General features: G+C 51.0%; 1 protein-coding gene across 3 annotated transcripts; it reads left to right on the top strand.

Moving 5' to 3' along the window:
* Nucleotides 1-1,582: 1,582 nt before the first annotated feature.
* Nucleotides 1,583-16,998, top strand: LTO1 (LTO1 maturation factor of ABCE1). 3 transcript variants are annotated; one of them, XM_049892743.1, is made up of 6 exons: nucleotides 1,583-1,728; nucleotides 3,287-3,392; nucleotides 4,892-4,962; nucleotides 8,898-9,015; nucleotides 11,510-11,622; nucleotides 12,823-16,996. In XM_049892743.1, exons 1-5 carry the CDS (start codon nucleotides 1,679-1,681, stop codon nucleotides 11,576-11,578), a joined length of 414 nt encoding a protein of 137 aa, XP_049748700.1. In that variant the 5' UTR covers nucleotides 1,583-1,678; the 3' UTR covers nucleotides 11,579-11,622; nucleotides 12,823-16,996. The 3 variants fall into 3 exon arrangements, with proteins under 3 accessions (XP_049748700.1, XP_049748698.1, XP_049748699.1); XM_049892741.1 differs by lacking the exon at nucleotides 11,510-11,622 and having other exon boundaries at nucleotides 12,823-16,998; XM_049892742.1 differs by having other exon boundaries at nucleotides 11,510-16,992.
* Nucleotides 16,999-23,044: the final 6,046 nt, after the last annotated feature.

Below are 23,044 nucleotides of genomic sequence, written 5' to 3'. Positions count from 1 at the left end.
CAAACTATGGAAAACATTGCAAAGAATGGGAATTCCAGAACACTTAACTGTGCTCATGAGGAACCTGTACATAGATCTAGAGGCAGTCTTTCGAACAGATCAGGGGGATTCTGCATAGTTTAAAGTCAGGAAAGGTGTGTGTCAGGGTTGTATTCTTTCACCATACCTATTCAATCTGTATGCTGAGCAAATAATCCAAGAAGCTGGACTATATGAAGAAGAACGGGGCATCAGGATTGGAGGAAGATTCATTAACAACCTGTGTTATGCAGATGACACAATCTTGCTTGCTGAAAGTGAAGAGGACTTGCAGCACTTACTGGTGAAGATCAAAGACTACAACCTTCAGTATGGATTCCACCTCAACATAAAACAAAAATCTCCATAACTGGACCAATAAGTAACACTATGATAAACGGAGAAAAGATTGAAGTTGTCAAGGATTTCATTTCACTTGGATCCACTATCAACACCCATGGAAGGAGCAGCCACGAAATCAAATGACGTGTTGCATTGGGCAAATCTGCTGCAAAGGACCTTTTTAAAGTGTTAAAAAGCAAAAATACCACCTTAAAGACTAAGATGCACTTGATCCAAGCCATGGTGTTTTTAATCGCCTCGTATACATGTGAAAGCTGGACAATGAATTAGGAAGACGCAAGAATTGATACCTTTGAATCATGGTGGTGGTGAAGGATATCGAAGATACCACGGACTGCCAGAGGAATGAACAAATCTGGGTTGAAGGAGTACAGCCAGAATGCTCCTTAGAAGCAAGGATGGCGAGATGTCATCTCACATACTTTGGACATGTTATCGGAGGGACCAGTCCCTGGAGAAGGACATCCTGCTTGGTGAAGTAGAGGGCCAGCTAAAGAGAGGAAGACCCTCAAAGAGCTGGATTGACACAGTGGCTGCAACAACGGGCTCGAGCTTAACAAGGATGATGAGGACCGAGCACGGCCCTGCAGTGTTTCCTTCTGTTGTAGGGTCGCTGAGTCGGAACCGACTGTATGGCTCCCACCACCGCCGCCGCCAACATCCAGTCTGACTAAATGGGATTACTGTGGACATTGAAATCACCAACATTTTACACTGCAGTTTCGGATCTAGCTGCATCGTGGTAACTGGTGCATAGCGTCTTCCTCTGCTTCTTGTCGTCGGTGCCTGGGTCCCGGGTAGCTACCCACCTCCCCGTCCTGGCTCCAACCTGGGGACCCCCTTCCTTGAAATTTCGCCCCCCAAATCCCCCCCGGCCAGGAGCCTTCTGGTTCTTTGATAACTTTGCGAATGTCTTCCGTGGTTCCTTCTGAGCCACTTTTGGGAATCTGGTTCTGTTTTTTTTTTAAATAAAAATTCGGGTTTCGGGTCCCCCCCGCCCTGCCCACCCCATGGGCGGATGGACACGCCCGACGGGAAGCACCCGTCCCCTCGGGAGCAAAGGCGGAAGTGCAGGGGCCGCTGGGCGGGGCTTCGCCAGGTCAGCCCCGCCCACCGCCAGGGCGCAGGCGTTCTGGCCCCGTGCCCGCCCTTTCTGGGCCCTCCCGGACGCCGTCGTTTCCCAGACTGCTCCGCGCAGCGGCTCCCGGAAGTGGCTTCACCCCCTCGGAAGCGCGGCGTTGTTTCCGAGCCCCGTGTGCTGGCGACGGCGGAGCAGGGTGACAGGCTCCCAGGGGCCATGGCTGGGAGTCAGGATATGTTCGACGCTATCGTGATGGCGGATGAGAGGTGGGTGGCGGGGCCGCGCCGGGGCCGGAACCCGCCGTGTCGAGTGTCCGTGGCGCGGCGGGGCGGGGCGGGCGCTCGTGCCGTGGGTCCCGCTGGGGACGTGTGTGGGGCCAGCAGGCCACTGAGGGTCCTTTCTTCCCCGGCCGCCCCGGCCGGCGCCACGTGCCCAGCTGCTGCTCCGGGCCCGCCTCCCCCGGCAGGGGCATCTGTTGGGCCTGATGACGCCCTGGCCCCGGCGACGCCCCGTCCTCGGGGGGGACAGACCTTTGCCATCTGGGAAGTGCCACTTTCCCTTGTTCCCTCATCGGGGGACATACGGCAGTATTCACGGCTCCGCTGACAAATGTGTCAGACGTCGTCCCCGTTCTCTCCCGGCCCCTGGGGACCGTCTCGGGCCGCCAGTTGCTTTGTGGCCGCTTTCCAGGGTCCAGCCCACAGGAGGCGACCTGTAAATGTCAGCCAGGGAAGCCAGGGCGCCTGGAACAATCGGCCGCCGACGTGTATGGAGGACTTATTGTGAATCAGACAGTGAGCTGAGTGTCCACACCAGTTAGGTCCTTTAGTGCCGCTAGCGAAGCGATCCTGTGATTTCCCTTATTTTACGGATGAAGAGGCAGGGTCTCTCCCCAGGGTCACATAACTATTAAGTGTGTGCCGCATGGGCCGTTCCAAGAAGCTGCTGTCATCTTTGGGGACTGCGGGTTCAAATGGTGCTAGTTCTCCTGAGCCCTCACAGCCAGCGCTTCCATTACATACTCCGTATCCCACAGTCAGGGAGCCCTGGTGGTGCAGCGGTTAAACGCTCGGCTGCCAACCCGAAGGTTCGAACCCACCAGCCGTTCCTCTCTGCAGCAGAAGGATGTGGCAGCCTGCTTCCCTAAAGCTTTGGAAACCTTACTAGCCGGTTCTACTGTGTGGAAACCTGTGGGGGCAGTTCTGCCCTGCCCTGTAAGGTTGCTAGGACTCAGAGTCAACCCCAGTGATTTCTTTTTTCTTTTTCTTTTTTATACCAGAGTAGTCACGTATTTTGTGGTGATCTGATGGCACTTCTCACTGCTGTTCCACTGAGATGCGATGGGAAGCCCTGTATGTGTTGAAGGTTTTTGAAGCATTTGACCAAATCATTACTGCTTAGAGGCTCATAAGACTTTGGTGCCCTAACCTGCTACACACCCGAACCACTAGGAGGTTCTGAAAAGTAGATTCCTGGGCCTTATTCCAGGCTTACTGAATGTCAGGGACAAAGCTGTTGAATTTGTATCTTTAAAATTTCTACCTGTGTTCTCTCCCAAGTTTGGGAATCACTGATGTAGCCCACTCTCCTCATTGTAGAAGAGGGGAACTGGGCTTCAAGGGGTACAGTGACTTGCCAGAGGAGAGACAGGAAGTGGGAGAGCTGGGACTGGAACCCAGGTCTTCTGACTCTTGAATTCTGTGCTCTCTCTGCTGCACTCTGGCTTGTCCTGCTGGCCCTGGGTAGTAGAGGGAGAACAGTTTTTTTCCAGAAGAAATACTCTGTTCGGTTCATTTAATCAAACGTTTTGCTTTTGTGTCATAGATTTCATGGGGAAGGATATCAGGAAGGCTACGAAGAAGGCAGTAGTTTGGGTATAATTGAAGGAAGGCAGTATGGTGCCCTTCATGGAGCCAAAATTGGATCTGAGGTAAGTGGGAACCCTATCTGGGCATGAGTCCTTCTCATAGTTTATAACTTAACTTTGATGTTTGGTACAGTTGAACTGGAACTTCAGGACTTTTAAAATTGTAGAGAGTGTTGTTAGAGAGACATGTGTAGTACAGAGCTGACGAAGCATGTTGCCGGAGAGAAGTAATGAAATTACGCAGGCTGCAGAAGAATAAGATAAGGCCCCAGCAACCACAAATTACAGTGAGACCTGCGAGAGCCGGAACTTAGTGGGAGAGCCTCGTTTCTCCAGGTCTTGCAAGTTTTCTGCCTTTGACAGGGTGCACTCTTTCCGCTTTTCTGTCGTTGCCTGTTGGTGCACTCGAACCTCCTTCTCTGACAAGTTTTTGCCTTACACAGGTTTCACCGTACACTGGGGTGTCATGGGGCTACCTTGTGTCTTAAGCCGCATCCTCACCCACAGAGTGGATGCCCTGTGCCCTGTGAAAATACTCCATTTATGTTCACACTGCAATTGCATGAGATCCATAGTTTTTCTTCTGTTCTGCCTGTTTTCCTAGATTGGCCCTCACAGATAGCTGGCCCTTAATGGCCAAATCTGAGGCAGTCACGACTGTATTAGACGTATATTGCTGCTAAACAGATCACCACAAAACATGTGAAGTAAAAACGGCAAGCATTTACTTTCACACAGTTTCTGAGGGAATTTGAGAGCGGTTTAGCTGGGTGTTCAGGCTCAGGGTCTCTCCTGACGTTTGCCACGAGGATGTCAGCCAGGGCTGTATCATCTGAGGGCTCAACCAGGGCTGGAGGCTCCTCCATCTCCCAGATGGCAGCTCACACGGCTGTTGGCAGGAGGCCTCGGCTCCTTGCCATGTGGCTCTCTCCACAGTGCTGCTTGAGTGTGCTCACAGCATGGCGACAGGCTTCCCCCAGAGCCAGTGACCCAAGACATCAAGGCAAAAGTGATTTTAATGTTTTGTTGTATTTCCGGTGAAGGTTTATATAGCAGTTTCGGTTCCCATTCAGCCGTTTCTGCTCAAGTTGTTCAGTGACATTGGTTAGTCCTGCACGATATGTGAACATCCTCATTTCCATTCTGGTTGTTCCGTTTCCATTAATCTACCTTCCCTGTCCCCTTACGTATTCATCTTTGTTTTGAAATAATTGTTGGCCGTTTGGGGTGATGACGTCTTTTATGACCTAGAATCAGAAGTCACACCCCATCCCTTCCTCCACATTTTCTTGTTACACAAACCACCCTCATATAGCAAGAGGATTCTCCAAGGGTGTGAATACCAGCGGTGAGGACTGTCGAGGCCACCTTGGAGGCTGGTTCCCCTCCTGATGACTTAACCTCCTAACTCCTGAGCTGGACAGGGGCCCCCAGCACAACAGCGTAGCAGGTCCTCCTGTCCTCCGCCCTCACGTCCTCTTTTGTTTGAGAGCTCGGCGATTAGATACAGTGTAGCTAGTTGCTTATCAATTTCACTCTGAAATATTTTTCTAAATTTACAGATCGGGTGCTATCAAGGTTTTGCTTTTGCGTGGAAATATCTTTTGCACAGTTGTGCCACCAAGAAAGACAGGTAATGTCTGAGACTTGTTTCGTTTTCTGCGTGTGGGCCAGCTCTGTGGCTCCCTAACTGACCTTGGGTGATTTATCAGACTTTCGGCGTCCTGATCTCCAAAATGGAGAGGATAGTAACGTCAGACTTGAGTGTTGTTATGACATGTAAAGGAAATGGGAGAAGGTGCCGGGCACATTTTAGGTGCCTGGTGAACACCAGCTGCTATTAAGACCTGTGATGATAGCTCATACCCCAGCCCTTTCCCTGGAGGGCCAGTGCACCAAATGGGTTCTAGATCCCTTGCCTCTAAGATAATGTTAAAGTCGGTGTCTTCCTGTTTCTTCTTCCCTAAGCTGACCACAGACAGGTTATGATAGTCTTGGCCTGACTTGGGCTTAGAGGCGGTGACTCCGTTTTCCCCAGTTTTTAAGTATAGACAGCCAGTTTTCTGGTGCTTGTAAGTGCCAAGTAAACGCTAGCTGTTGTTACTGGAGTTGTTTTTATTTTTGGGTTTTTAAACCGCTCTTCTTGTGTTCTGAAGTCCCTGGGTGGTGCAGAGGGTTCATGAACTTGGCTACTGACCAAAAGGCTGGAGGTTCGAGTCCACTCAGGTGCACTGGAAGAATGGCCTGGTGGCCTACTTCCCGAAAAATGAGCCATTGAGAACACCATGGAGCACAGTTCTACTCCGACACACGTGGGGTTGCCATGAGCTGGAGTCGATGCGGCAGCACCTGGTTGCTATGTTCTACCTCCGCAAGCCCCTGAGGCCCAGTCTCCTCTTTTTCATTCCTAAGCTGGAAGCAAGGCCTGAAATAAAAGACACTCGTGGTCTGGCTACTCTGCACCTAGGGAGCCAGGAAGGCTCAGCCCAGGTGGTGCTTTGCCTCATTCTGACGCCTGTGGCTTTGTCTGGCGTGGATGGGATACGTGGAGACATGGGACCAAGCCAGGAGGGTGGCATTCCCCCATCCACCTGACATCGTTGTGTTTGAAGTATTTTGAACTTCTAGAACATGGGCCAAACCCATATTCAGACGTCAGAACGAGGGTGCTTACCTGAGTGTGGGCAGTTTTGAGACTGGGTGCTCTCTGCCCTGTCTGCGTGGCCTGCTCCATTGGTCCAAGCAGTCAGGAGCGACCTTGTTCTCACGTTACCAGAGCGGCACCCCAGGGGATGTTTTGTACACCGGTTGGAGTAGTGGTTGGTTGGCAGCCTGTGTTGCCGCTGGGGCAGGCGGTGCTGGGCTTGGGTCTCAAGTCCTAGACTGCCCCAGCTCGGTTTCCCCGTCTCCCCCAACTCTGAAGTCTGCTGGCTCTGACGAAGTGCTGCATGTGTGTGTGGATGGCCCCGCACACGGGAGGAGCTAACCCCTGAGTCAGAGCAGGAATTGTCAAACTGAAGAAATTATACTGACAGGGAAGCCTGCCAGACCCACCTTGCTGCCACCCCCACCCCACCCCACCGCAGTGTCCAAGAGTCTCTTGGGAACACAACTTCAGAGCCTTTCCCTTAGAGAAGTGACTCATAAATTGTTGTTAGGTGCCATTGAGGAACCCTGGTGGCGCGGTGGTTAAGAGCTGGGCTGCTAACCAAAAGGTTGGCAGTTCAAATCCACCTGGGATACCCTGTGGGCAGTTCTATTCTGTCCTGTATTGACTTGATGGCAATGGGTTTAGGTGCCATTGAGTCAGCTCCAGCTCATAGTGACCCCATGTATAACAGAAAGAAGTGTTGCTCAGTCCTGTGCCATCCCTACTGTCATTGCTATGTTGAGCCCATTGTTGCAGTCACTGTGTCAGCCCATCTCGTCGAGGGTCTTCCTGTTTTTCGATGACCCTCTGCTTTACTAAGCATGATGTCCTTCTCCAGGGATTGGTCCCTCCTGAGAACACGTGCAAAGTATGTGGGATGAAGTCTCTCCATCCTTGCTTTTGAGGAGCATTCTGGCTGTACTTCTTCCAAGACGGATTTGTTCGTTCTTTTGGCAGTCCGTGGTGCATTCAGTATTCTTCGCCGACAGCGCAATCCAAATGCATCGCTTCTTCGTTGGCCTTCCTTGTCAGTATACTTGCTTCAGATTGGTAGAGGCTGATAGAGGATCTCCTGCTCTTTTATTTTTCCGGATAAGGATGTTGGAGTGACAATGCGTGTCACCTGCATTTGCATTCAGTGGAATAATGGGTATTTCACAGCAAAGAAACCACAGAGAGCAGTAGCCCGGGCTACAGGACGGTGTCTTAAGTCAAGTCACTGCAGCTCTTGGATAACTTCTGCGAGGCGCTCCTTTCCCTTTGCGGCAGCCTGGTGGGAACCGAGTGGCAGATGAGCATCAGGCCGGGACTAAAGTCTAAGGGTCTGGTGTTGTCATTACATCAGCTGTGAGCTGTCGTCCACTAGCTGTGACGGTGCGACCGCTGGGTGTGTGTGGGCCAAGCCAGAGAAGAATAAGTCACTGCTTGCAAAGTTGCAGATGGGTGGTGGTCTTCACATCCTGTGAGGACATAGCTGGCTCTGCCCCACGTCTTGGCACCTGCCCTTTGTCTCCCGGGACCGGGTGCTTTGCTGAACACGTTCCGACCTCTCACAAGTTTGTGTTTTCTCAGAGAGTTGGTCGTCATATTCTTTGCAGACTGGTTTGCCATGGGCGACGTTCTTATTCTTCTCTGTGTCCCAAACACCAAATAGCGGCACGTACTCAGGAGGGCTCAGTGGTTTGAGTTCCCATCGATTCATCATAAGGCTTGTTGTTGTGAGCTTCAATTGGGTCGCCCCCAACTCCCAGTGACCCCATGCACGGTGGAAAGAAACGCTGCCTGGTCCCGCGTCATCCCCATGGTGGGTTGCGGATTGGATGGTTTTGGAAGGTGGTCACCAGGCCTTTCCTCCTAGTCCGTCTTAGTCTGGAAGCTCTGCTGAAACCTGGTTAGCATCACAGCAACACACAAGCCTCCACTGGCAGGTGGGTGGTGGGTGTGCGTGAGGTGCATCGTGGGGGAATCTAACCCGGCTCTCCTGCGTGGAAGGTGAGAATTCTCACACTGAGCCACCACTGCTGTCCTTCAAAATTCCCCAAGTCAGTGTCTAGAGTGCTCCTGCCTCCTAGGTGGTCAGGCATGGGCTCGGGGAGGGGTGCTCATCACGATGACCTGTGTTGCATTAAAAAGGTCAGAGCCTACCCGGTGTGCACGTACGTGGCTAGTCTTTAAATCTCCACAGGTAAGGCCTCTGGTCTCTGGGATCTGGTGGAAGTGCCGAGACTGGTGTTGACCGAGCACCTATTCTGTACCATGTTCTGGGCTTCACATCCATCATCTAGTCCTTGTGGAATCCTGTGAGGTCGCTGTTACCCTCCCCATTTGGCAGATGGGACACTGAGGCCTAGGGAAGCTCAGCCAGTCAGTGCCTGGCCAGCACGCCCCTCCCTTTCTGCAGGACCCCCTCACCTCCTCAGCAGAGATCTTTGTCTCACCTGAGTGGGAACTGAGCTCAGATGCCACTGATTGACTCCTACCCCCCAGAGGCAGGAGTCCGCCCGCAGCTAAACTCCCAAAGGCTGCGGGCACGAAGTTTCTAAACCCTGGAAAATCTCCAGACCTGGAGCAGCCGGTTGCTGCCCCGACCACTCTCCTTCTTGCCCCACTTTGTCTATCTTTACGCCCGCAGCGCAGAGAACCATTGGCCTGCGGGCTTGTCCCAGGTCGTCCCAGTCACTCAAATGTAGATACGCGTTTGATGTAGATCCACGTTTGATGTTGGGGCATTGGGTATGGACGAAAGCATGTTGCTAGGTAAACAAACATCATTTTGTGTAATGAAAAACTTAGTCATCCTGCTATGATCTGAGGTGTTCTTAGCACGCCCATTGCCTTTAAGTAAGCTTCCGGCATAGTCATAGCATAAGGAGAGGCTGTGTGTACCCAGAGCTAAAGACTTCCTTTCTGTTTTACAGCAAAAAGATGAAGGTCTTAGAATCATTGATTGGAATGATTCAGAAATTCCCTTACGACGACCCTGCTTATGATAAACTCCACGAAGACTTAGACAAAATTAGAGGGAAGTTTAAACAGGTTTGTTTGACACGTGCTTCTTTTCGATGGAAGTGCTGGCCATGCCTCCCCGAGACCTGCTGGCAAGGCCTTTGGCGTGCACTTTGCTAATGGCTTTGGGGCTGTGTGTGCCGTATGAATCCTTAGTAGAAGGAAATAGCTGTGCATCTCAATGTAGGAAACGTGAAAACAGTCTAGAGAACAGTTATTAAAACTTACTAGATGGTTGGTATTATGGATTGAATTGTGTCCGCCCCAAAAATGTGTTGTAAATCCTAACCTCCTTGCCTGTGGTTATAATCCCTAGATAACTAAGGCAGAATTTGGTAACGAGAAGTGAGGGTGCTGCTCTAACAAATACCTACAATGTGGAAATGGTCTCAAAACTGGGTAATGGGTGGAGACTGGAAGAGGTTTAAGGTGCCTCACAGTAAAAGCCCAGATTGCCTTGAACAGACATTTGGTAGAATTATGGACGTCAAAGGCAATCTGGTGAGGGCTCAGAAGGAAGGGAGGAAAGCCATAGAGAAGGTCATAGAGAATACATATGGCGCCAGCAACAGAATGTTGCTAGAAGTGTGGACATTAAACGTGCTTCTGGCGAGGCTTTAAAAGCAAATGATGAACGTGTGACAGGACAGTGGAGGAAGGGTGGTGCTTTTTATGCAGTGGCAAAGAGCTTTTCTGAATTATCCTCAAATGTTTGCTGGAAGGTAGAACTTGTAAGTGGTGAACTTGGATATCCAGCTGGTGAGATCTCTAATGAAGATCTTAAAGGGGCCACATGGCTTCTCCTTGTTGTATATAGTAAAATGCAAGAGGAAAGAGATGGACTTAAAAATGAACTGTGCCCCCCGCCCCCCCCAAAAAATGAACTGTGCAAAATGAAAACGGAACTTAAAGATTTGGAAAATTCTGCTGTACAAACTAAGGACACATGCCCTAGAATGTTCCCCAAGGACGTGGCTACACAAGGTTTTGTTAAAGAGATTAAGCCTGTAACTGATGGATCTAACCAATGACCACAGCGGAAAATCCATCAGCTTAGACTGAAGGGGACAGAGAAAGAATGAAAGGAAAGAATACTATCTGCCTCTTGGAATTCTACAGTCAGGAAATAGGCCAAAGGAGCTATATCTGTTGTCCTCCAAGAAAAGAAAAGGACCATCCCTGGAGCAGCTTGGAGATCAGAACTGTTGGAAGGACTGGGGGAAGCAGAGCTGCCTTGGTCTCAAAAACTGGGGCCACAGCCTCTGCGGTCTCAAAGGGTGGGACCATGGCCCCTGGAGTCTCAAAGGGTAGAGGCATAGCGTACTAGGTTTCAAAGAGTCAGTTCTTCACCAGCTTGGTTCTGGAGTGTGGGGCTGCCGTTCAGTTTGACCAAGAGGATGGGGCCTGCCCAAAGCTGAGGGGCCAGGGCTGTAATGCCCAAAGGGCAGAAGAATGTGGCCTGCCAGGGCCAAAGGGGTGGGGTGGCCACTCAGACGGACTAGGAGAATGGGGCCGCCCAAAGCTGAGGGAGCAGAGTTGCAGTCCCAGTGGGCTTGGAAGGCCGAGCTAAAGCCCAGGGCCAAGGGGCCTCCACCCAGAATCCAGAGAGCATGGCCAACACCCAGCGTCTGGAGGGTGGGGCCCTTGCACAGATGGTCCCAAAGAACAGAGGATTATTTTCCAGCCTTGAGAGCTAATGTAAATTGTTCTGGGTTTTGGACTTGCTTGGTGCCCTTTATCCCTTCTTTCCCTCCAATTTCTCCACTTTGTAGTGGAAACGTCTACCTTGTGCCTGTTCCACCATCGTACTTTGGAAACAGGTAACTCGTAGTCTAGATTTCATAGATAAAGAGGAATTTTGCCCCAGGTTGGAACACACCCAAACCCTTACCCAGATTTGATTGACAGGATTCAGAAGATGAGATTTTGGACTTGGGGTGGATTTAAGATTTTCGGGATGGTGCGATGGGGTGACTTTGTTTTGCATGTGGAAAGGACATGAAATTTTGGGGGTGAAAGGGTGGAATGTTACAGATTGAATTGTGTCCCCCAAAAATATGTGTTGTAAATCCTAACCTCTATGCCAGTGGTTATAATCCCATTTGGGAATGGGTTGTCTTTGTTATGTTAAAGAACAGGATTAGTGTGGGGCATGTCTTGAGCCTTTTGAGATATAAAAGAGATCAAACAAGCAAGCAAGAAGGGAGCGGTGGGGGAAGATCCACATGGAAATCTCCAAGGAACCAGGAAACAGAAGCTGAAGGACCTTCCCAGAGCCCACAGAGAGGGAAAGCTGTCCCCTGGAGCTGGCACCCTGAATTCAGACTTCTAGCTTCCTGGACTGTGAGAGAATAAACTTCTCTTTGTTAAAGCCACCCACTCGTGGTATTTCTGTTATAGCAGCGCTAGGGAGCTAGGATAGTTGTAACAGATGAGAAGAGCTGCAGTTAGAAATGAGTTATGTTCTAATTTGTGAGTAAAAACACTCAAGATGTAAAAATACCATCTGTTTTTGTGTTTTCAGCTTTGTTCATTACTAAATGTTCAGCCGGACTTTAAAACTAGCGCAGAAGGTTCCGGACTCTCATTTTGAGGATGACAGATGAACAAAGACGAAACATCAAGGAACGGATGTCCGTATGTTGAGTGTTTAAAACTGTGATTAAAGGCAAAACAATGATGGGGTGTTCATTGTTCTGTAGGGAGGGGTCCTATTCAGTCAGCAAAAGGGCTGCTATCCCTCTGAGGGCTTCTGCCTCTGTTGTCTTGGTCCCCGGGGCCTCCCTTGTTGGGCTCTTTCTGTCTCACAGCCTGAGGAGGCCCTGGCAGAGCCCTTGCTGGGCTGCCACACCTGGGCACCACACCTGGTACCTTCGCGGGTCCTCTCCAGTGGGCCTGGCCTGGCCGGTTCCAGACAGGGCAGGTCTGGGTGGAATTACCGCTTGGCCCTGGACTCAGTGCTCGGAAGAAGAGTACGTAAGAGAATGAGGGAGACAGATGGGGCGGGTGTGAAGTGAGTGAGTGGGAAGCAGTGATAATCACTGTGGCTCATGGCGCCAGGGCCTGTGCCATGGGCCCCTGTCCTGGTTTGACTTAGTCATTTCAGTAGCTCATCAGACACATGAGGAAACTGAGATGCAGGGGGATTGGCTGGTCCCCAGCTTGATTTCCCATGTTTAGACCAGCAGGATACACCGCTGCCTCTGGCACGACACACAGATCGGCGCGGTGTGGATTCCAGATGGCACTGATGGAGAATCTGGTGCTTGGTGGTGCTTAGGGGAGTCCCATGTGGCCAGTTATATGGACACTGCTGAGAGGATGAGGCCAGACCAGCCCAAGGGAGCCTGGAGTGGCCCTTCACAGCTGTCCTCTTTTGAAACATGGTCTGAGATAATCTTTAAACCTTAAACCAAAACTATCCCCCGAAGTCTTCTTAAAACGAAACAGTAGTTTAGCTTAACTAGTAAAGAATGTCTGCCTTGAGCACTATGCTCTTTTAAGATCTGTATGGGATCAAATTGACAATAGCAACTCGAAAGGTTAGATAAGAGCCTCGGGCAGTGAATGCGTTCGTGGGGGAGGAGCAGCTCGGAAATGGAGGGTGAGAATGGTTGTGCAACTTGAAGAATGCGATCGGGGTTGCTGAATTGTACATTTAGTGATTGTTGAATTGGTGTATGTTCTGTGTATATTCTCAACAACAACAAATTAGAAAAAAAGAACATGGCTAAGGGGGAAAGATTTTGAACCACAAACTGAATGTTAGTCGCTGTTGCAAGGCAGAAACTCTTGGATCCTTTTAATGAGAGCTTTTGTGTCTGTCCGTGTTTTAAGGCACCTGTCCGCAGTGAAGCACAGGTGAGCTGGCCGGCTGGCTCAGCCCTACAGGGATTCAGCGGCCACACCAGGGTCCCCTGCTACGCTGCACGTGGCCGTCCTCGCTTCTCCACCTGAGAGCCTGTCTGAAAGCACCGAGCGAGACGGCAGAGCCCAGCCTCGACTCCACTCCAGGCCGTCTTGTCAAGTTGCTCCAGAACACGGGCTCTCAATCCTGGTGAGAGTGCCTCACACGGCAGAGGTGGAGAGCCTGCAGCTGGCCAGGCCGCGCCATCTCCCTCCTCTGGCTCTGCTGACCTTGCTGTGTGCCAAGGCCAAGGCGCAGGTGGCCAGAGCTTCTGAAGGCTGAGATGTGGCTGTCTGCCGCTGAGCTGTCTCAGCATGGGCTGAACCACCCTGTGTCCTTGCCCTTGTGTGTCCAGCCCACTGCCCGCAAGGGGCCCTTCTGACTTTTGGCTCATTTATGATGAAGGTGCGAACAGCACTTGTCTCTGGGTGGTGAGATTACCGGGGGTTGTTTTCGTTGGTGGACGTTTGAGTTTTCTAAGTTACCTGCTTTGGTAATGTATCATTTTTATAATTAGAGAAGAAAATAAATACTGTATTTTAAAGGATAAGGCTGTTTGGGACCCTTTATAATGCAAATTCCAGCCCACTCCTTCCTCCAAGGTGTCTGGGATCTGGGTGTCCAGGGAGGGACATCCTGCTGGCCCCGCAGAGCCCACTGTTGCGTCTCTGCCCAGGTGCCTCATTAGTGCAGCCTAGAAGTAGGATCCTGGTGGCGAAATACTTAAGTGCTGCTCAACTCCTAACTGAAAAGCTGGCGGTTTGAACCCACCTAGCCGCTCTGCAGGAGAAAGAACTGGCCATCTGCTCCCGTAAAGATTAAATCCCAACCAAGCCCGTTGCCATCGAGGCGATTCCGACTCATAGTGACTGTACAGAACAGAGTAGAACTGCCTTGTGGGGTTTCCAAGGAGCAGCTGGCGGGTTCAAACTGCGGACTTCTGGCCAGCTGCTGAGCTCTTAACCACTGCACCACGAGGGCTCCTCAGGGGTGGTTCTGCTCTGTCACACGGGGTGCTATGGGCAGAATCAACTCCATGGCACCCAAAAACAACAACAGAAGGAGTTATGGAGATCCTGGTGGTGTAAACAGTAAACGCACTTGCCTGCTAGTCAAAAAGTTAGCTGTTCGAGTCCATCCAGAGGTGCCTGAGAAGGGACTGGGGATCTGCTTCTGAGAACGCAGCCATCGAGAACCCTGTGGAGCACATTTCTGCCCTGACGTCCGTGGGGTTGCCACGAGCCAGAGTTGACGGCACCTGGTTTTTAGAAGGAGTTACAGTTATTGTAGGAGACCTGGTGGCTCAGTGGGTAAGGGCTTAGCTGCTAACGGAAGGGTTGGCAGTTCGAACCCCCCTGTGGCTGCGTGGGAGAAAGACATGGTGATCTGCTCCCATAAAGATGGTTGTGTCGTTGGGTGCCATGGAGTTGGTTCCCACGCATAGTGACCTCGTGCACAACAGAACAAAACGCTGCCTGCTCCCGCCTCGTCCTCACGGTTGTCACTCTGCTTGAGCCCATTGTGGCAGCCGCCATGTCAGTCCACCTCATTGAGGGTCTTCCTCTTTTCCACTGACCCTCTACTTACCAAGTGCGATGTCCTTCTGCAGGGACTGATCCCTCCTGACAACATGTCCAAAGTATGTGAGACAAAGTCTCGCCATCCTCACTTCTAAGCATTCTGGCTGTACTTCTTCTAAGACAAATTTATTCATTCTTCTGGCAGCCTGTGCTTCATTCAGTATTCTTCATCAACACCGTAATTCAAAGGCATCAATTCTTCTTCAGTCTTCTTATTCATTGTCCAGCTTTCTCATGCATATGAGGCAGCTGAAAACACCATGGCTTGGGTCAGGTGCACCTTACTCCTCAAAGTGACATCTTTGCTTTTTAACACTTTAAAGAGGTCCTTTGCAGCAGATCTGCCCAGTGAGAATAGGCAAGGTTAATCCATTCTCCACTGAGTCTTACAACTTTGGAACCACCTTCTCAGGGCAGAGTCCAGTGGTAGCCAATAATAGGTATCTAATGAATTGCCAGAGACTGTCTGAAAACGAGGCCACATTTTATTTGTTATTGGTGAGGAAGGGATAAGAACTCCCGATTACTGAGTGACTTCTGGTGGCCAATCCTTACACCCCTTGTCATCGCACTGCCCCACTGGCCCTCGGGGCAGGGCTCCTGTCCCCACTTCATGGCGGGCGTCACGTGGATACATGTCTGAGCCAAGCAGCCTGGCAGTGGTTTGAGGAGGCACCGTGGGCCCGAGCATTGCCTTGAACCCAAAGTTTCATGAGGCCATTGTTCAGGTTGGTTTCTTTGGCCTAAACGGAGCCTGCTCCTGTTGTTAGGTGCTGTCAAGTCAGTTTCAACTCAGTGGCCTTATGTATGACACAACGAAACACTGCCAGGTCCTGCGCCATCCTCACAATTGTTGTTATGCTTGAGCCCCTTGTTGTAGCCGTTGTTTCAGTCCATCTCATTGAGGGTCTTCCTCTTTTCTGCTGACCCTCTACTTTACCAAGCATGATGCCCTTCTCCAGGGACTGGTCCCTCCTGATAACATGTCCAAAGTACGTGGGATAGTCTTGCCATCCTTGCTTCTGAGGAGCATCCTGGCTGTACGTCTTCAAAGACATTTGTTTGTTCTTTTGGTAGTCCATGGTATAGTCAATATTCTTCACCAACACTGAAATTCAAATGAATCAATTCTTCTTTGGTTTTCCTTATTCATTGTCTGGCTTTCGCATGCTGACTCTCTGGGTCTTGGTCTACTCATCTACAACAGTGGTTGACAAACTACGACCAGCAGTCCAAATGTGGCCCCTGGCCTGTGGTTTATAAATAAAGTTTTATTGGCACATAGCCACGATCATTCGTTTATACATTGTCCACAACTGCTTTCTGCTACAGTGGCAGGTTTGAGGAGTTTCGACAGGGACTGCATGGCCCACCAAGCCTAAAACATGTACTGTCTGGCCCTTTACGGCAAAAGTGTGTGGACCTTGACCTAGAACGTGGGGATAATTACACCCGTGAGAAACTAGGCTCCGTGAGAGCAGGGCTATGTTTGTCTTGCTCTCCAGCGTCTCCCTGGCCTGGAGCTGTGCCTGCCACCAACCCCAGGGGCTTTATGAAGATTCAGGGGGAAACTACACTTAGCATTATGCACAGTGCCTGGTCCACAGTGCCTGCGGAGTAAACTAACTGCTTTTATCTGCCCCTGATGGCCTTGGGTGATGCAAATGGCTTGTGCTCAGTTACTAACCAGAAGGTTGCTGGTTCAAATCTACCCAGCAGTGCTGTGGAAGAAAGGCCTGGCAATCTACCTCAGTAAGATTGTCATTGTTGAGTACTGTCAAATTGACTCCGACTCATGGTGACCCTGTGTGACACAACTGCCCCATAGGGCTTCCTAGGCTGTAATCTTTACAGGAGCAGATCCCCAGCTCGTTCTCCCAAACAGTGGCTGGTGTGTTGGAACCATCAGCCTTTCAGTTAGTAGCCGAGCACTTAACTGTTACATTACCAGGGCTCCTTTCTGTAGGGTCACAGTCGATGAAGACCCTGTGGAGCACAGTTCTACTCTGAAACGCGTAGAGCTGCCATGAGACGGAATCAACTCAATGGCAATGGTTTGGTTTTTCAGTTCAGATGGCCTTGGAGGGCCTGCACTCCAGGATGCGGAACGCCTCCTGGTTAGACCCCTCTGCACCTGCAGTGGTGGCCAGCTGAAGCTCATCTGGCCTTAGGGAACTGAGGGCCGGGGGCCTTCATCTCTCCCAGGCTCAGGGCCAGTGGAGCCTCCCCAGCACCAGCCAGCCAAGGTTCTCTTCTCTGATCTGTGAGCGGCGGTGACAATGCCCTGCTGGGCCCCCAGGCCAGCGTCCCTGGAAGCCGCCGACTCACCACTGTCCACTATTGTCTGCTAGTGTGGCCAGGGCTTGGGGGCCCTGCGGGTGGGCGGGCCAGGGGACTGTGGGAACGGATTAGAGTCCCTGGGCCTGTGTCCCCCCTGCACAAACCCCTGATCAAAGGCATTCCTGAGATGACAGTGCTCTGTGCTGCAGGCCTGCCTGCCCGTGTGTGCACAGACAACCCTGCTCACCGCCCACACTGCAGGGACCACTGGGGGGCCTTTTGGGGGGGGCTTCTAGGGGCACTGGGGCTGCCAGTGAGAATGTGTGCATGGTGTGGGCTCTCCTCCAAGGCAGTGGATGGAAGCGGAGACTGGGGCCAGCCCCTCCACACAAGGGTCCCTGGGCCAGGTTCTGACTCTGTTTCCTGCGGTGGGGGGGGGGGTGTGGGCCCCACGGCTTCCTAGATGGTGCTTCCTGGAGGATCATGGGAGGTAGCTCCATAGGAGTCTGGGGCTTGTCACTTCTTCGGCTGTACCTTCTAGGTTCCCCTCCAGATGCAGGGACTGCCCCAGCAGTGTGGCCCTTGGGTGGTCCCAGCACTCACCATCCTCCGTCATGCTCCTGCCCGCCCCCACTGCAGTGCCTGCGCTGCTCTACAGGTTTCCCGCAGGCCAGCGGTGTGGGCTTGGTCAGCACACACCCATTGGTCTCTAGGGCTTCCTTGACATCATGACGAGTGTGGTGCTGCTGGCACCAAGGCCGAAGCTGCCTGGGCCCCTGGGGACCCCAGCTCCCCATGACGGTGTGGCCAGCCTGCTGCCCAGCTCAGGAGGGCTGTTCTCTGCACCTCAGCAAAGCCAGAGGTCCTGAGCTGACTTCCCCACCCAGGCCTTCCCGGTGTTCTCGGTGCCTGCTCTTTGCCGGGTTGGGCAGGCAGGGAGCCAAGGACACTTCTCATGGCGCTCGGCTGGGGAGGGGCACTAGCCGACACCCCGACTTCCTTCAGGGAGGTGGCTCTGGACCCGGTCTGAGGGACAGCTGATACAAGGTCTAAGCACAGAGCTGGACGCTTGACAGGCTGGTGGTGACTGCACGTGGATGGGGTCCGGGGAGTCTGGCCGGGGGAGGTGGGTCAAGGGAGTCGGGAGTCCCAGAAGAGAGGGAGGATAAAGAATTTCGTCTTTGTCCTTGGTGCCTGAGAGAGAACCTCTAAACCTTGCAATTTCCTGTGATTGAGGTGTCTGAGGAGGCCTCCAGACGACACCTGAGGGGTTTTGCTAATAAGGTGACTCAGGTGGGGGCTGGCCAGGCCAGAAAGGCCACCTGGTGATATCAGCCACCTCAGGGAGGTGGGCTGGGTCAGTCAGCCATGACTGTGTAACGAGCCCCCAGTACAGGCTCTGGACATGGAAGCTCCACAGGCTTGCTGGCTGGTGACGGACATTGATGCGTGGGGGGAAGGGCAGCTTTTGGGACATGGAAGCTCAGGGCTGAGAACCCTCCCAGACTCTCCCTGTGTGTCTCTGCATTTGTATCCTTTTTTGCTGTAATAAAGCGATAAACCAAAGTGTAGCACTTTCTGTGAGGTCTGTGAGTCGTTCTGTGGATTATGGTGACTCAGGAAGTGGTGGGAGCCAGCAGGTTGGAAGTGAGGGGCCCCGGACCCCTGAGCTTATGGCTGGTATCCTGAGGGGTAGGGAACTCCCAAACTTGTAGCCAGCAGCTCAAAAGTGAGGGTATCCGCTCTTATTCAACATTGTGCTGGAGGTCCTAGCCAGAGCAATTAGGCTAGATAAAGAAATAAAGGGCATCCAGATTGACAAGGAAGAAGTAAAATTACCTCTATTTGCAGACTACATGATCTTAAACACAGAAACCCTAAAGAATCCTCAGGAAAACTACTCAAACTATTAGAAGAGTTCAGCAGAGTATCGGGATACAAGATAAACATGCAAAAATCAGTTGGATTCCTCTACACCAACAAAGAACATCGAAGAGGAAACCACCAAATCAATGCCATTTACAGTAGCCCCCAAGAAGATAAAATACTTAGGAATAAATCTTATCAGAGACGTAAAAGACTTATACAAAGAAAACTACAATACACTTCTGCAAGAAACCAAAAGAGACCTACATAAGTGGAAAAACATACCTTGCTCATGGATAGGAAGACTTAACATTATAAAAACATCTATTCTACCAAAAGCGATCTATACATTTAATGTAATTCCAATCCAAATCCCAACGACATTCTTTAATGAGATGGAGAAACAAATCACCAACTTCATATGGAAGGGAAAGAGGCCCCGGATAAATAAGGCATAACTGAAAAAGAAGAACAAAGTGGGAGGCCTTACTCTACCTGATTTTAGAACCTATTATACTGCCACAGTAGTCAAAACAGCCTGGTACTGGTACAACAACAGATACATAGGCCAATGGAACAGAATTGAGAACCCAGACATAAATCCATCCACATATGAGCAGCTGATATTTGACAAAGGCCCCGAAACAGTTAAATGGGGAAAAGACAGTCTTTAAGAAATTGCGCTGGCATAACGATATCCATCTGCAAAAAAATGAGACAAGACCCATACCTCACTCCATGGACAAAAACGAGATCAAAATGGATCAAAGACCTAAATATAAAATCTAAAATGATAAAGATCATGGAATAAAAAATAGGGATGTTAGGAGCCCTAATACATGGCATAAACTGTATACAAAACGTTACTAACAATGCAGAAGGAACACTAGATAACTGGGAGCTCCTAAAAATCAAACACCTATGCTCATCCAAAGACTTCATCAAAAGAGTAAAGACTACCTACAGACTGGGAAAAAGTTTTTAGCTATGACATTTTTGATCAGCGCCTGATCTCTAAAATCTACATGATACTGTAAAAACTCAACTGCAAAAAGACAAATAACCCAATTAAAAAATGGGCAAAAGATAGGAACAGACACCTCACTAAAGAAGACATTCAGGTAGCTAACAGATACATGAGGAAATGTTCACAATCATTAGCCATTAGAGAAATGCAGATCAAAACTACAGTGAGATTTCATCTCACTCTAACAAGGCTGGCGTTAATCCAAAAAACACAAAATAATAAATGTTGGAGAGGCTGTGGAGAGATTGGAACACTTATACGCTGCTGATGGGAATGTAAAATGGTACAACCACTTTGGAAATCGATTTGGTGCTTCCTTAAAAAGCTAGAAATAGAACTACCATATGATCCAGCAATCCTACTCCTTGGAATATATCCTAGAGAAATAAGAGACCTTACAGGAACAGATATATGCACACCCATGTTCACTGCAGCACTGTTTACAAAAGCAAAAAGATGGAAGCAACCAAGGTGCCCATCAACAGATGAATGGATAAATAAATTATGGTATATTCAGACAATGGAATACTATGCATCGATAAAGAACAGCCATGAATCTGTGAAACATTTCATAACATGGAGGAATCTGGAAGGCATTATGCTGAGTGAAATTAGTCAGTTGCAAAAGGACAAATATTGTATGAGACTACTATTATAAGAACTCAAGAAATAGTTTAAACAGAGAAGAAGATATTCTTTGATGTTTATGGGGGGGAGGGAGGGAGGGTGGGAGAGGGGTATTCACTAATTAGACTAATTAGATAGTAGATAAGAACCACGTTAGGTGACGGGAAAGACAACACACAATACAGGTGAGGTCAACACAACTGGACTAAACCAAAAGCAAAGAAGTTTCCAGAATAAACTGAATGCTTTGAAGGGCAGCATAGCAGGGGCAGGGGTCTGGGGACCATGATTTCAGGCGACATCTAAGTCAATTGGCATAATAAAATCTATTAAGAAAACGTTCTGCATCCCACCTTGGAGAGAGGTGTCCGGGGTCTTAAACGCTAGCAAGCGGCCATCTAAGATGCACCAATTGGTCTCAACCCACCTGGATCAAAGGAGAATGAAGAACACCAAGGTCACACGATAACTGTGAGCCCAAGAGACAGAAAGGGCCACATGAACTAGAGAGTACATCATCCTGAGACCAGAAGAACTAGATGGTGCCCGGCTACAACCAATGACTGCCCTGACAGGGAGCACAACAGAGAATCCCTGAGGGAGCAGGAGAGCAGCGGGACGCAGACCCAATTCTTGTAAAAAGACCAGACTTAATGGTCTGACTGAGACTGGAAGGACCCCAGTGGTCATGGCCCCCAGACCTTCTGTTGGCCCAGGACAGGAACCATTCCCAAAGCCAACTCTTCAGACAGGGAATTGGACTGGACAATGGGTTGGAGAGGGATGCTGGTGAGGAATGAGCTCCTTGGATCAGGGGGACACTTGAGACTATGTTGGCATCTCCTCCCTGGAGGCGAGATGAGAAGGTAGAGGGGGTTAGAAGCTGGCGAAATGGACAGGGAGAGAGTGGAGGGAGGGAGCGGGCTGTCTCATTACGGGGAGAGCCATTGGGAGTAGGTAGCAAGGTGTATGTAAGTTTTTGTGTGAGAGACGGACTAGATTTGTAAACTTTCACTTAAAGCACAATTAAAATTTAAAAAAAAAAAAAAAGTGAGGGTGTCATGGGGACCCTGAGCTTGTGGCTGATATCCTGAGGGTGTAGAGGGAACCCCTGAATTTTCAGCCAGCAGGTCGGAAGTGACGGGGGCCGTGGGGACCCCTGATCTTGCGGCTGATATCCTGAGGGGCAGAGGGAACCTTGAATTTGCAGCCAACAGGTCAGAAGCGAGGTGAACCCTGGGGGCTCCTAAAGCTTGCAGCTGATATCCTAGGGGGTAGAGGGAACACTGAATTTGTAGCCAGCAGGTCAGAAGTGAGAGTGTCGTGGCAACCCCGAGCTTGCAGCTGATATCCTGAGGGTGTAGAGGCAACCCCCGAATTATAGTCAGCAAATCAGAAGTGAGGGTGTCCCGGGAACCCTGATCTTGCAGCTGGCGTCCGAGGTCCTGCACTGACCTGGCAGTCTGGAGGACAGTGCCCATTCCCTTGTGACCTCTGCCCTTGCTCCGGGTGGTTGGGGTCGGGGAGGACGTGCCTCATGTGCAGCTGGGGACAGGACGGAGGGGAGCAGAATTGAATTGATCCTCAGTTTGCTGCCAGAGAAGTGGGGTTTGGTCTTTTCCCAGCACGAAGCCCCTGGGGGGTTTTGGGCAGAGGGTGGGGTGGATGTGGGGAGGCTGGTTAGAGCAGGGGCAGGGTCCATCTTAGCACGATGGGGCTTCCAGGCTGCAGCCAGGTGCCAGCTCCAAGGGTCTCAGAAGTTCCTAAGGTGTTTTCATCATCGCTACATGGAGTGGCCAGATCCCCGGTGACAGCCCTCACACGCAGGCACGTGCACGCATGCAGTACCTTCCGGGGGCTTCAACAGCACCCTGAAGAAGACCTCCAGAGCAGGGCAGTACACAGTAGGTGCTTCCTAAATGCTGAACATGGGCTGACATGCAGCGCCACCCTGGGCCTGTGACCCGGGCTTCCGCTTTGTTCGTGGACATTTGGAATTCTCCCCCAGACCCGCGGGGTGTGGACAAACTAGTCTTGTTTCAGACAGGACCCCAAGGCTCTGAAGAGGCACAGACCCAGGCCCTCACAAGGCTGGGAACCCACAGAACTGGGGTCCTAAAGGCCCGGGGTCTTGCAGACTAGAACCAAAGCCTGCTGCTGCCTTTGCTAGGTGCTGGTCACTATCCCCTCAACCCCCAGGGTTTGGAAATAAGACCCGTTGCATGCACTTGAACCCAAGGATGAGGTCCCAGGCGTCCCGCCGGGCTCCCTGTGCCTCCTCCGGCTTCTACACCACACTCCACCCTCCCAAGTCTGGCCACTTCAGGCTGCAATTCACCCCAAGCAAACAGCAGGGGGCAACAGAGGTGGCCCTTGTTTATCTTGCTGCAAATAGCCTAGGGAGGCACACTGTTGGGAATGTGGGCAGGATGATCTTGTCACCAAGGCCAGGGCTACCGTGTTCCATGGTGGATGGTGGGCCCACCAGGCGCCGGCCAGTGGCAGATGCATTCACAAGCCCTTCCTGGGGATCTCCTGGGGTCCCAGGAACCCCCTCCCACCTTGTTCTAGAACAGTGTTTCTCAACCAGGGTGGCTCTGCACCCTCACCCCTGGGGGCATTTCTGGTTGTCACAGTGGGAGGGTGGGATGCTGGTGGCATCAGGTGGGTGAAGGCCAGGGATGCTGAATGCACCCCACAGTGCACAGGAAGCCGGCACAACCCAGTGTCGAAGCACAGAGGCAGGGAATCCTCCCTGTCACCCCCTCCCTG

Source organism: Elephas maximus, chromosome 7 (genome assembly GCF_024166365.1).
Source record: "Elephas maximus indicus isolate mEleMax1 chromosome 7, mEleMax1 primary haplotype, whole genome shotgun sequence".
In the NCBI taxonomy this organism is placed as follows: Eukaryota; Metazoa; Chordata; class Mammalia; order Proboscidea; family Elephantidae; genus Elephas; species Elephas maximus.
Note: the sequence above shows the minus strand (reverse complement) of the source record. Positions and strands in the feature narration are given on the sequence as shown.